We start from the raw sequence: 14,102 nt of genomic DNA on the forward strand, positions 1-14,102 counted from the left end.
GTGTGTGTTTTGTGTGTGTGAGAGTGTGTTGGTGTGTGTGTGTGTGCGTGCATGTGTGCGTGCGTGCGTGCGTGTGTGTGTGTGTGTGTGTGTTGGTGTGTGCACGAGTGTGTGTTGGTGAGCCTGAGTGCAGGTGCCCTCCTCGATAGGCTAGAAGAGCTTCAGATCCCCTGGAGCTGATTAGAGGCAGCTGTGAACCTCCTGAGATGGGTGCTGGGATTAACTACTGTCCTCTGGAGGAATGGTATATACTCTTAAAGATCCAGGCATGCAGCTCAGTGGCACAGCATTTACTTGGCATGGGTAAGACTCTAGGTCCAGACCCCAAATCACAACACCCCTGCAAGAAAGGGATCCAAGTGTATGTACCCAGCAAGCACACACACTGTGTTGGAAAGGAGGGTTAGAGTGGGCTGAGGACGAATCTGCCTGGTTGGAAATGATAACTGTTGGAAATGATAATGGAGGTAAAATGAGAACTTTTGAAGCCAATTCCCATAGCTATTTGAAATGCTTCTTTCAGCCACCGACACAAAACACACCTAATCACACCCAGGGACAGTTTATCTGCAAAATCTATTCAACCCCAAAACCAAACAGGTAAAGAAAATCAACAGACTGCCAAGTTCTAGAGGCTGTGACATAGGACCCTTAGACTAATAGATAAACAAGAACAAAAATGAAGGCATAAATTTAAAACACATAAAGGTTTTAAAGAAGAGTGATGAAATACCTATCTCAGAAACCAATTTTAAAACTGAACTTGAAAAAAATGAAGAATGTTGGTGTCTAGTCAGCTGTGCTACACAGACTGTTAATTCCAGCACTCAGGAGGCTATCGTGGGAGGATTGAGATTTCAGGCCACTGAGTTGCACAGCAAAGACTCTGTCAAAAAGAGTTAGGGAGGGGCTAGAGAGACTGCTCAGTGGTTAGAGCACTGGCTGCTCTTGCAGAGGACCCAGGTTCAGTTCCCAGCACCCACATGTTGGCTCTCAACCATCTGTAATTCTAGTTCACGTGGATCTGATGCCCTCTCTTCAGGCCTCTGAGGGCACCAGGCACACACATGGCACACAAACATACATGCAGAAAAAACACAGGCATAAACTTAAAGAAGAAAGTCTCAAGGTGGTCCCTGAGCTCTGCCCACTGTGAGCACTTTCAGCATGCTCTATGATGACCGTGCCTCAGTCATGATTACCTTCCGCAGTGAACCACAACAGCCACAAGGTCGTACATCCTGTCAGGGTTGGTTGCATCTCCTGAAGTGTTAAACAGACGAAGTTCTAAAGGAAAAACCACCCGGTAAGAAAGTTTTGTGTATCGATGAAGCTGGTCCATATACTTAAACCTTTTCAGGTGTAGAGCCAGAATCATGGGTAGTTTCTTCACTTTCATCCTAAAAAACAAAGACGAAAACAGAATTTCAGAAAGCATTCACTGTGAGCTAAATGAACTATGAAGTTGCTGCAAAAGGAATGACACTTTTGTCCCTCTTGAAATGTGACTTTGATACTGAAATACATTCTAATAAATATGCTCCTGTTAACATCATTTCAATGCACATTTCTCACTTCATGCTTTTTGCTAATAGTTTACTTATTTACTTTATTTTATACTATAGAACTGCTGATAAGCTGGGCGCCTTTAATCCCAGCACTCGGGAGGCAGAGGTAGGTGGATCTCTGTGAATTCAAGACCAGCCTGGTCTACAAGAGCTAGTTCCAGGACAGCTCCAAAGCCACAGAGAAACCCTGTCTTGAACACCAAAAAACCCTGCTGTTAAACAAAAGGCAAATATGAGATGTTTTCTTATTGGAGTACAAAACAGGTCAAAATCCAGCAGAGACACCTGGCAACAGGAGCAGCTCATCTGGCCCAGGAACTGCTAAAGATCGCACAGTGCAGTGCTGGGTGAAGAAGCTTCACAGAGGAGCAGAGTGCCCTGAAGATGAAGAGCACCATGGCAGCCATCAGAAGCTGACAGTGACCAACAGAGAGCGGCCACCAGAGCCAGTCCTCTTACCACTGCAGAATGGTCATTTGTCCTCTATTTTTCTATGCAACAACAATGACCCACTTCTTGATCTGATTGTGACCTGAGGGACAAGTGGAGTGTGGCCACTGGCAATGACTTGAGCAGCAGCTCCAGCAACTCCACAACACATCCTAAGGCCAACTGTCCAAGAGGGCCCGTCACTGGCCGTCCGCTGCACTGTGAGGCACTGCAACTTCTGGACCCCAGCAAAATTACTGCATCTGAGACAACGCTCAGCAAAAGTGCACTCGGTGCATGGTGTTCTCAACAGACAGGGCTCAATTCTCTTCCACAACAAAGCTGAACAACGCACAACACAGCCACTGCTTCAAACAGTGAATGAATCGGGCTATGGATCTGTCTCAACTACCACCACTTTTCCAGACATCTTGACAACATTGTGCTGGGAAGACATTTCCACAAGCAGCAGGGTACAGAAAATGCTCCCCAGGAATTCGATGGATTCCAAAGCACAGATTTTTACACTATAGGAATAAGTAAGCCTATTTATTTCTCATTGGCAAAAATGTGTTGTTTCAATTGCCACTCTAGTTGGTAAAAATGTGTTTGAGCCTAGCTATAATGATCTGAAGTGCTATCTATTCCCACTTAGCAGTGTGGTAGGAGTAGGTTTCCCCCATGACCTGGTCTCAGGTTCCTGGCTTCACTGGCAGTGTCAGATATGGGGTCCATCAAGCAGTAGACCTTAAATCTAACCATATCTCTTACCATTAATCCTATCAGTTCCTTCTCCGTAAGAACTGTAATTACATGGACAAAGAGAAGACTTCATGTGGACTGCCTGAGCGCTGAGCGGGGGTCCAGGGACTTAATTTTCCTAAGTCATCAGCCATGCCCCATGGAGTCACCGCCAACAAACTCAGTGCGACACCAAGCTAGATGGTGGGATTTCCTTGGTCAGTCTTCAGGAGCTGAGCTGGGTAGCAAATGATTATCTCCCCAAGGAAACTCCCACAACAGTATTCAAGACTAACTCAGAGTGTTTGCCACAGTAAAAATCACCAGGCTCCAGAAGGGCATAAAATAAGCTGGGACTAAATTTGGCTTTTAATTGTGAAACATTCTAATATAGTATTTGCTTTCTTCTTCAATGCTATTTCTCCCAAGGTTGCCTTACAATCCTCACTCAATAAACAATTCTTTTAAAAGCAAAGCTCCCATTTATTCTATCCAACTGTCCATTGGGACTTTACATGTTCACTTTGACTCCTATACTGCTCCATGCCCCATTTTTGGCTTACTTTTCTTCCTTTTATGAGCAATACAGTTGGACTGTTATATGGGCTCAAAAAAAGAGCAGTCTGTGTAAGCAAAGAAGGGAGGTGCTGCAGACTGAGGGCATCAGCAGGAGGAATGGAAGAGGGTCAGGCTGGGAAAGAGATTGGTTACTTATATGGCTACCAACCAAAAAACAAAGATGACAGAGCCAATCTTCACTATCAGAGAGGGGATTCCAAAAGTTAAAAAGGAGACATCGCAATGAAGCCCATTCAGTTTTGAGTACATCCTCTGCTCAGTTCAGGAAGGGCTCAGGAATAGTGACATCTGAACAGCAAGGCACACATTCATGGAGCCCTGGCTTTCGAATGTCACTTTCCCTGAACAGGACCAGGGCCCTTCACAGAAATGGCTCGTTTCAAGGTAAGTACAAGAAATTCAGCTGAGCTCAGAACGTGATGAGACAGTGGGGCAGAAGAGCCACCAGAGACCTCCCTCACCATCAGCTGAACTGTAGTTACAGGGACACAGAACAGTAGTAAATGATAACCCACTCCAACAGGGATGTCTGAGTGTACCTGAAGTTTTTCAAATGGCAGTTTAATGAAGAATGAAGTATTTGCAATCTTTGCATATCTCTACACTAAGTACTTAAAAATTACAACAGGGGAAAGTGTAGTTTACATGCAGAATTACAGGAATCATCTTAACTGAGAGTTCAGTGGCAGAGGCAACAGCAGTGTCATATGTGCAGATTCAGAATGGCCAGCCCACCCCCAAGAAGCCTGGCTCTAGGACTGGTACAGTAAGCGGCACTTGGGCACTTGGGAGCTAAGGAGCACCTCAAATCCCATGTATGTCAGTTAACCCCCTGGGCCCCAACTGCTTGATCAGTATTATTCTGAATACCTGCTCCCCTTCTGAGATCCTGGAATTTGGAGCAAGGTAGCACAGGCATTTGCCTATGTGACAAGTACATATAGGAACCCTGGGCATGGAGCCCGCAAAGAGCTTCCCATGATATCATTAAGAGAGGGGAAATTCGGTGTCCTGTGTCACTTCACTGGATCAGGGCCTCTTGGAAGCCTGCCTGGCTTTGCCCTTTGCTCTGTATCTTTTTCTGTGATAATCTTAACTGTGAGCATGACTATATACCAGGTACCAAGTCCTAGAAAATCATAAGCACAGGGACACTCAAACACCCAAGACATACTACAAATATGTGACACTTAACAAGATACATATCTGCAAGACTCCTTTCTAAGACATCTAAGCCAAAAAACTGGTGATATGAATCATAGATATATGGTTCCAGACTGGGCATTGCTCATCTAGCAATTCTCACTGAGCCTTAATTGCTAACACTAACATTAAGAATATGGGACTGGAGAGATGGCTCAGCAGATAAGAATGCTTGCTATGCAAACATGAGAACCTGGGTTTGGATCCCTAGTATCCATGTGTTTAAAAAAGAACAAAACCCAGAGAAAGGTATGGTGGTGTACGCTGTAATCCCAGCACTCAGAAGGCAGAGGCAGACAGATCTGAGTTTGAAGACAGCCTGGTCTACACAGGGAGTTCTAAGGCAGTCCGGACTACATAGCGAGACCCTGCAACACACACACACACACACACACACACACACACACACACACAACACACACACACGGGGGGGGGGAGGTAAGCACAGAGACAGAAGTATCACGTGAGCTTGCTGGCTGGATGGCTATCCACAAAACTGAGCTCGGGTTCAGTAACAGACCCTGTCAGAGGGAAAATAAGGCAGAGAGCAATGGAACAGAAAACCCAATGTTCAATGTCCTCTTCTGCCTCTGCACACACATACACACCCCTAAGAATGAGCATTCAATGTACATACATACACTTCTGCAGATCACTTTCAGATAGAAAAGACTACCCTCAACATCTATGGCCAAAGAATCATTCAAATAATTTCAAAAGAGACTGGCAAAATAGTTCAGTGGGTAAAACAGCTTGCCATGCAAGCCTGAAACCTAAGTCCAATCCCTAGATGGTAACAGACTCCTGAATGCAGTGTTCTGATCTCTGTGCATAGTGCCATTGCACACACTCACAATAGTAATACAATCTAACCATGGTGCCATTGCACACACTCACAATAGTAATACAATCTAACCATGGTGCCATTGCACACACTCACAATAATAATACAATCTAACCATGGTGCCATTGCACACACTCACAGTAATAATACAATCTAACCATGGTGCCATCACACACACTCAATAATAATACAATCTAACCATGGTGCCATTGCACACACTCACAGTAATAATACAATCTAACCATGGTGCCATCACACACACTCACAGTAATAATACAATCTAACCATGGTGCTATTGCACACACATGCGTACACACAATAATACAATCTAACTTAGAAGACACTAAATTACCGTTTGTGTGCTTCCTGTTTGCTTCGGCACTCTTCACAGTAGTATTTATATTCACTGCACAGAGTTTCTGTGTTACTAAAACCTCTGTGAAAAATGCAAATGAACTTGTTAGGTATACTTGAAAAATTCACTTAATATTCTATGCCAAAAGTAAATATTAAATTGCAAAAGAAATACTTCTACACAAACCTTAAGCAGTGAGTAATTGATGTGTTTTGTTCCACGTCAACAGAAAGGTCTAAAAAATCTTCATCTTTGCTGCTTATCTGTAAATACAGTAGTTATTTCAATTGCCAGGAACCACAGTTTCCAGCTGATAGGTTAAATGAATCTACCAACAGACTAAGCAATTCTTCCTCCTTACGCTCAAAAGACAACTACTTGGTCTGGAGTACCTAAAAGGCAGCGAACCAGTGTCCACCTGTCACATCTCCTGTATGGGAAGACATCAAAGTCCCCTAAGCATCTGACTGGCTGAGGCCAGGAAGAAGAGTTTCACAGCTTCCTGGGGCGGTGATGTGTGAAGTACACGGTATCACACTGTGGTTCTGAGAAGCACAGGCTGTCACCGGTGAGGCAGCATTTCACTTCTGAACATGCCCAGTGCAGTGAACTAGATCCTCATGTCAGAAGATCCATCCGGATGGGACTCACTGGGACGTGTGATAATGAACATGGAACACCATGTCCCTGATGCAGAATGACAACCGACATACAATGAAATTCACAGAGCACCCACATTTAAGGAGAAAAATGTAGAAAGGCAAGGCAAGGAATTCAGGTTAGAGTAACCTTCATAGAGCAGGGCAGAGCTGCAGCCTGCCCCAGTTAGCTCCTGCGGGCAGCTGGTTCCCCCTCGACACTCCCACTGCACTCACTGCACACTTACTCCTGATAGGATCTATGCAGGCCATCCCTGCCTCTGCTCTAACCCTGTCTGGACACTGTTGGGCGGTCTTTGTTCCTGCTAGGCATCTTGGGGGTCAGACTCCCAGCCTAACAACCATCTACCATTCTCCTCTCCCCTTCTTTCTGGCAGGGCTGCTTCTTAAATGTGGGTGAGACCAAAGAAAGAAGTGATGTACATTTACACACTCTGGAAAGAGCCCAGATTTCACCCCGCTAGCTTATAACGGCAGGAACATGATTACTTGTGAATATGCATACTGCTGGCTTAGTTTAAGGAAGTTCTCTGCAATACATACTGCAGGCCACAGAAGAACTTACTAGTAGAAAAACAGAGCCCACCCCTTAAGAGTTAATAACATGAATAAACATTCAAACACTTTGAACAGAATGGCTGATGTCACCACCTCCTTCAACTGTTTCTTCTCTATCCTCCCCCATCCAATACAAACCTGACTTCAAAGTCCTGGCAGAGCACTCCACAAGTCTCCCAGAGGCCTCTGGAGGTCCCAAATCTACCATATAAATCTCACCTATTACTACACTTCTCAACAAGTAACTATTTTGTTTCATTGAAGACTGAATCATATATAATGATGTCAGATCAAAGTCTATAATAATAAACATAAAAAACCCTGTCCAATTCCCTGACCATATCTACTATTCCAATGGGAATAGTAATACCACTGTAATAAACCAGCAATCTAAACATTGTCCTGCAAGGAACTGTTGCTTCAGGCAATGAAAAAGGGCTCACACCACAGCTGGTCTTCTGTAGTGGCGGAGCAGCTTCAGACTGATGCCAAATCCACCTCTTCCCTGACCCAGATAAGATCCACCACTAAGTTACTCAGGAAAAGGAATATATTTATTTCCTAGTACAGGGCTATCTCATTCTTGGCAACCAATTCGAAGCTTCATCTTTACCAAGTGTCCACTCAAAGGGTACTGACCTCCTTGAGGGCACACAGTACTGTTCTATTCCAACAACAGACACTGTGTCCACTCGGTCACGTGCCACACTGTGACCCTGTAAGAGTATTAGGGGACTGAGAAGTCCCCACCACCCAGTGACACTATAGCCATCTCATCATTGTGCACCATGCACAAGGCACTGAGATGATGCCTCAGTAAGCTTACTGTGTTGCTTGTCACACAGAAGCATGGCACAGCTCGGTTAAACGAATGCCAGCTTTCCGTGTTCGCCCCACTGCAGGCTCTGGCTTTTGACTTCCTTTTACACTCCTTTACTGCTCTCTAGCACATATTCCCTAGAGAAGGTTGCTATGTGGCAGCTGTCACACTCCTGTGGAGCATGTCTTTTGATACTATTCAGACTCAACATGGAGGGACCGACAGAGTGTCTAAGTGTGTACGGTTTGTCTAGGTATACCCCCAAATGTCCCACAGTGATGAAATCATCAAACCATGCTTGGCTCGGAACCTGTTCCTGTGGTTAAGACTCTTGATGATGGGCCCATGACCCTTACCCCTATAATCTTACCTTACGGAAAGTTTCAATGACATGACTTTAAGGCCTCTTTTAAAAAAACAAAATCAAGAAGTTCAAACTGCATCGAGCACTCTTGCATTATCACACACTCCCACCTGTACAGCTATTGTAAAGCATGGGCCGCTGCCTTTAGACCAACAAGGACCCAATACTCGGGTGTCCTCAGAGATTTCCAATTTCAAGTCCATCTCCCACACCCTTGTTCTCCAAGAAAAACTTTAACATCATAAAGTTTTCCACACCAAGTGTTGTGATGGACTTACAGTTTCACAAGTAAGACACCTGGTTTCATTAGTTAATGTTCCCTGAAAAATCTCATGGACCCATGTCGGGTCTGGTGTGCTGTTATTATCCTCAGTGTCCACATCACCATTCCGTAAGCGGCCATTTTGCTTTTCCTGCTTTCTTTCTTCTTGCAGAATATCAGCAATTGTATTAAGCAGATAATTTAAGAATTCATGGGCATCTTGTTGCATGTAGTTGTCAAACAGCTCTAAAAATAAAAACAGGAAAGTGAGTGTATCTGGTATTTTATCAGAACTAGAAGTACACGTTAATTATTTATACTATACAAGAAAATAGAGAACTTCCACATCTAAAACTTACCACAGAATTCAAGAAAAATAAAGATGAATGAAGGCTTTTTTTTTTTTTGAGACAAGGTTTCTCTTTGTGACAGTCCTGGCTGTCTTAGAACTCGCTCTGTAGACCAGGCTGGTCTAGAACTCACACAGAGATCCACCTGCCTCTGCCTCCCGAGTGCTGGGATTAAAGGTGTACACCACCACCCGGTGAATGATGGCTTTTAAAAAGCAGCACTAACAGATCCATGAGGAGGGGAAGACAAGAAGCCCCTGATCGTCACCCTCTGTGTTCTTCCACAAACACTTCACCAAGGCAAACTAAACTAGTCAGCAGAAGCCCAGAACCCTTACTAAGGAGGCCGAGCCTATGCTAAGAGCCCAGTCTATTAAAGGGAGTTACCAGGCCTCGAGAGTCTGATTCAATAGGAGAGGGTTGAGCTTTGCAAAACTCCTGTGTGTAAGTGACTGCATGAAGTCAGGTTTGGATGTAGCATCAGGATCATGTAGGCCACATGATCACTAATGTCCACTCTGAGAGATGCTGGAGCTCCATGAATGCCCTGCAGCCACAAGTTAACACTGGCAGTGTTAACATCAAGGCTGGGCTTGGCACCTGCTCCTTGGATCCTGAGTGCACAACAGTTCTTTGAGGTCAATAGGCTCTGGCCTTGCTTTGCCTGGAGACCTTATCTGACAAGGACTGGAGAAAATAAAGTCTTCCTGTCAGGAAAAAGAGAGAGCACCCCCCCCCCCAAGAACTCTACTTAGAGAACTTTATTTTTACATCTAATGAGCATTAAGAAAGACCACAACTGCCGGGTGGTGGTGGCGCACACCTTTAATCCCTGCACACAGGAGGCAGAGGAAGGCGGATCTCTGTGAGTTCGAGGCCAGCTTGGTCTCCAGAGCAAGTAGGCTCCCAAGCTACACAGAGAAACCCTGTCTTGAAAAACCAAAAAAAAAAAAAAAAAAAAAAAAAGAAAGACAGACCACAATTGTTTCTTTTAAAGTAAATACAGGGCTGGGAATATAGCTCAATGGTAAAGCACCATGAGACCCTAGGTCAATTCCTAGCACCTCAGTACGCACGCACGCACGCACGCACATGCAAACACACAAAGGAGAGACAATACATATTTGGGGGAAAATGTCTAAAGACAGAAACAATCGAAATGATGTCTCTGGAGAGCTACAGATGAATGTGGTCATGCATTCGGGATCATTCTCAAAGCCAAGGCCTTTACTATCTGACAGCACCATGGCGCTGCCTCCAAATGTGTGAACACTGATGGCACCATCCTTCACCTCTAAGCCATGGTCTCCACTTAACACCAGGGGTGCTAGGGCACCCACCTCATGAGGCTGCATGAAGATTCTGAGTGCTGAGAACACAGCACTGCAAATACTCAAAGGTCACTGCACTGGCTAGCAGGGTTACTGTCAATGGTGATGTTAGGGAACAGACAACAGGAACAAAGGGACAGCAAAGGAGGAGTGCAAATCAGTATCAATATCAATATCCCGAGTGTCCTCGAACAAAAGTAAAATCAACTCTAAGTCTCCTTTGCAAAGGTAGAAGAAAACACACAAAGGAGATGAACGGGTGATGCAGACTAAAAACCCAGAAATCCAAACAATACTCAACAAGTAACAGGCAGACAAAAATTAAAGCCATAGAAATCACAATTTTGCCCATCACTTTGGTAAAATAAAAAAATGACATGGTTGGCTTGACTGGAGAGAGGCACTCTCTAACACTGGAGTTGTGGAATGGCACGGTATGTTCTGAAGAACGGTTTGGGTGATGGTTATAACAGAATGCAATCCAGTTCTTGCAATAGCCATGAATCCACACCATACAATGGAGCAAGCCCAGGCATAGCTACTCATTTATAACAGCAGAAATCTAAAAATATTCTAAATGTTTATGAAAAGAATGGATGGCTTATTGAAACCATGGCATGGCTCTGCTATGGTCATGGGGAAACAGGTTCTTGTGAACAGTGTAGCTACATTTCCAAGACACTCAGTAAGTAAGGAAGCTAAGCATAATGGATCCCATTAGACACCATCAAACCCAACCTGAGCTTCCTATTTGGATACCACTAAGTGCACCCAGAAACATCCAGTTGTTTCTAGGGAGCATACAGTCTTCCTGTAGATTCTCTTGGACTACCTTGCACACTGATTATATGCTGAATACTAAAATGCAGCTATCTGTGCAGAAGGCACCCTCCCTGCTCCTCATCTCTGCACGCTGCACACCCTTCGTGTCTGCTTACTTCTCAGGCTCTTTCAGTTTTTTTGTTTTTTTTTTTCCTTCTTTAGATATGGTCTCATTTTGCAACTCAGGCTAGCCTGGAAGAGCAATCCTCCTGCCTCAGCCTCACAAGTACTGTGATTCTAGGTATGAGCCACCATTCTGGGCTCCCTAATCATTCCTGTGCCTTACTTAGTCTTCCCAATTCCACCATGACTTATCTAGTTTAAGTTGGGTGTCTCAGGAAGTACATGTTGGGAGACTCCCCTTACTTGGCCCACAGTCTCCCTCAATTTTATACTGAGAATATTCAAGTTTGATTTACAGACTTACGAATTAACCAGCATATCCTGTTCTGCAAGCTAAATTCACATGAAGCCTGTCTGGATCATTCCTGAATTGCTTCCACAACACTTACACCTGTTCTGCAAATTTCACTCTCAAACCAATACAGTAATGATGACATGGAGCCACCCTTCATGTCATCCCCTCTGGATTCCAGCCATCAGTGCTTTCGGGATGGAGGATTTGCCTGCAAAGAGCAAAGGTTGAAGATGACTGACTCTCATTATCTCAGCTTCCCTTTAGAACTTGCCGGGTTGGAGCTGTCCTGAGCTCTAGTGTGACTCCTGTGACCTCAGGTGGACCATGGTGGGAGGGTTTGTAGAGTGTTTGGCAGCAGCACTGTCTGCAGGGGCAGTCTGCAGTGCCCTGAATGGGCAGCAGTGGGAAGCAGATCTCAGTGCTTTGGATCTACTGTCTCTGATGAGCAAATCCCAGCTTGCAAATATAGCTAAAGATCCAAGTTGGTGTGAAGACTGTTTGGGTTCAGGTATCTGGCAGCCTTGGGACTTGTGGGGTTTGGGTTCTTAAACAGGAGGCCAGGTGTGATGTCGAATGCCTTTAATCCTAGCACTCAGGAGGCAGAGGCAGGTGGAACTCTGAGAGTTAGAGACCAGCCTGGTCCACAGAGCGAGTTCCATGACAGGCTCCAAAGCTACAGAGAAACCCTGTCTTGAAAAATCATTGGAGATAGAGAAAAACAAACAAACAAAAAAAACCAAACAGAAAACTGATAAAAGGACTTCAGAAAATCAGAAATGGCCTGAGTGCCTGACACTTGTGATCTTGGCTGGAGCATTTTGAGTCTGACGCCAACCTGAGCTACAGAGTTCAAGGCCAATCTAGGCTTCAGAGGAGATGCAAGGGAGAGGAGTAACAAAGCAGGGCTGAGGGGAAGGGAAGGGAGTCAGGAAGGTTTCTAAGAATAGCTGGGAACCTAGTTATGAGCTAGGGATGATTAATTCACTGCAGTGGGCAACACAATGCCGGATCAATGCCACCATCTAGCACATTGTAATTTCCCCCTAAAAACCACCTTCACATATATACATGCTCTTTCAAAATAACTGCTGTGTTTATCGAAAAAGAAAAAATGCAAATGAGTTTTTAATTAAAATCTTTTGTGGGAGGAAAAGGGGGTAATCCACACAATAGTGACTTCAGATCCACCGAAATACCTTAAATATCTTGAACCTTTATTGTAGGGAGCTGCAGAAAACCGCACCCAAAAGATGGCGCCAGTTTCCGCCTTCCGCCAGCCCGACGGCGAGCGCTCTCTGTGGTAAACAACTCCAAATAAGGCAAAGGTCATGTATCCTCTTAATTCTGCTTGGAGACAACCTATCCTGGCGCGCCACGTAGGGTTAGGTGATTGGTAGATGTAGACTATATCAAGCCCCGTCTCCCTCGGCCCGCCGCCGCCGCCGCCGCCGCCATTATACATTGTACAAAGCAAAGAGGTTCCCGATTAAACTGTGTTTGAAGAAGATTCCTCGGTGTGGCGTCTTTCTTGCTGGTCAAGGGTGGACGCCGCACTTTATGAATGCCACACACAGCAGAGGAGCAACCTCTCAACTTTTGCAGCAATGTGTTTTCACTAAATATTATGCTAACATGCCAAAATCTTGCAGTGCCTGAAAGAAGACAACTTACTGTGTTAAAGGTATCTGTAGGATTACACAAATACCAACATATGAGGGAGGGTCACAGGGCTACACCGTGTTTCATTTTGAAACACTGGTTTTCTAATCGGTGGTATCTCACTCTACTAATACTACAATGGGAAAAATGGACTTGAAAATAGCTTCAGTAAATTAAACAAGTTCATTTATTTATTCACTTATTCAACAAATACTTAGTAAAGCACCTACTATGTGCCAGGAACTGGATAATATGCTGGGAATACAATGGTGAGGAAAAACAAATGGGTTTCCTCTGTCATGGAACTGACATTTTTAGTGGGAGAGACAGACACTTTCATTATTAAATAATATATGAAAAGAAGCTACTGAAGCCCCCAAACAGCTGCAACATTAACTCAAAATAATAATACTGCTTACAGTGGCTGTTTTCTTCCTTCCTAATACTGAAACAGCTGGAGCTTTCATAAAACATTCTGTGCTGGTCTTAGAGTGAAACAGAACTGGATGAAGTAAGAGACATTCACTCAGATCTTTCTAAAAGGTATCATTGCACACAACTGGTATCTGCTCTTTTAAAGCACACCAGGCTTAACTCCATGTATTTCTGTTTTATAGGCACACATGACTGTCATCACTCCACAGCACCTGAGAAATGCAGGTTCCTTAAGAATCAAGACCCTTAGCTCAGTCACAGCTGCACTGCCAGCACATTGGCTGCAACACCCTGGATGTGCTTAACATGTTTTGAATGAATGAATGAACAATGAACAAAAGACAGGTGTTCAATCAGTCATGAGTTGCTCATAGCAACTCAAAATATATTTTACATACACACACGTTATACATAGCATATGTTACTAAGGTTTGTGAAGTCAGAGCATGAAGCTACCAATAAGACCTCAAGCCCCCCTCAATGCCCACCAATTGTTCAGCTGACAGTAAGCACGAGGTAACAGTCAATCCCATCGCTACTGACCTGTGCTTCATTTGCTCCACAGTAATAATGGTCGACCTATCATTTGCTCCACAGTAATAATGGTCGACCTAAAGGATGTGGCATCAGCCAAATAAGCTTCCTCAAGGACTGCAGCAGCCTCTGACTCCTCCCAACCCTCACGCCTCTGTTCATATGCTGTCC

General features: G+C 44.4%; 1 protein-coding gene across 4 annotated transcripts in view; it reads right to left on the bottom strand.

Moving 5' to 3' along the window:
• Positions 1–14,102, bottom strand: part of Usp12 (ubiquitin specific peptidase 12) — a 56,325-nt gene that overhangs the window by 4,395 nt on the left and 37,828 nt on the right. For 3 of the 4 annotated variants that reach the window (XM_027413676.2, XM_027413677.1, XM_035443173.1), the window contains 4 exons: positions 8,399–8,628; positions 5,906–5,982; positions 5,717–5,800; positions 1,203–1,400 (listed from right to left, as the gene is read on the bottom strand). In XM_027413676.2, coding sequence (XP_027269477.1) covers positions 1,203–1,400; positions 5,717–5,800; positions 5,906–5,982; positions 8,399–8,628 — 589 coding nt within the window. Of the gene's footprint in view, positions 1–1,202; positions 1,401–5,716; positions 5,801–5,905; positions 5,983–8,398; positions 8,629–12,499; positions 12,610–14,102 lie in introns of those variants that run through there. The other variant, XM_027413678.2, reaches the window with a different exon arrangement.

The sequence above is a fragment of the Cricetulus griseus genome, chromosome 4 (genome assembly GCF_003668045.3).
Source record: "Cricetulus griseus strain 17A/GY chromosome 4, alternate assembly CriGri-PICRH-1.0, whole genome shotgun sequence".
NCBI classification, from domain to species: Eukaryota; Metazoa; Chordata; class Mammalia; order Rodentia; family Cricetidae; genus Cricetulus; species Cricetulus griseus.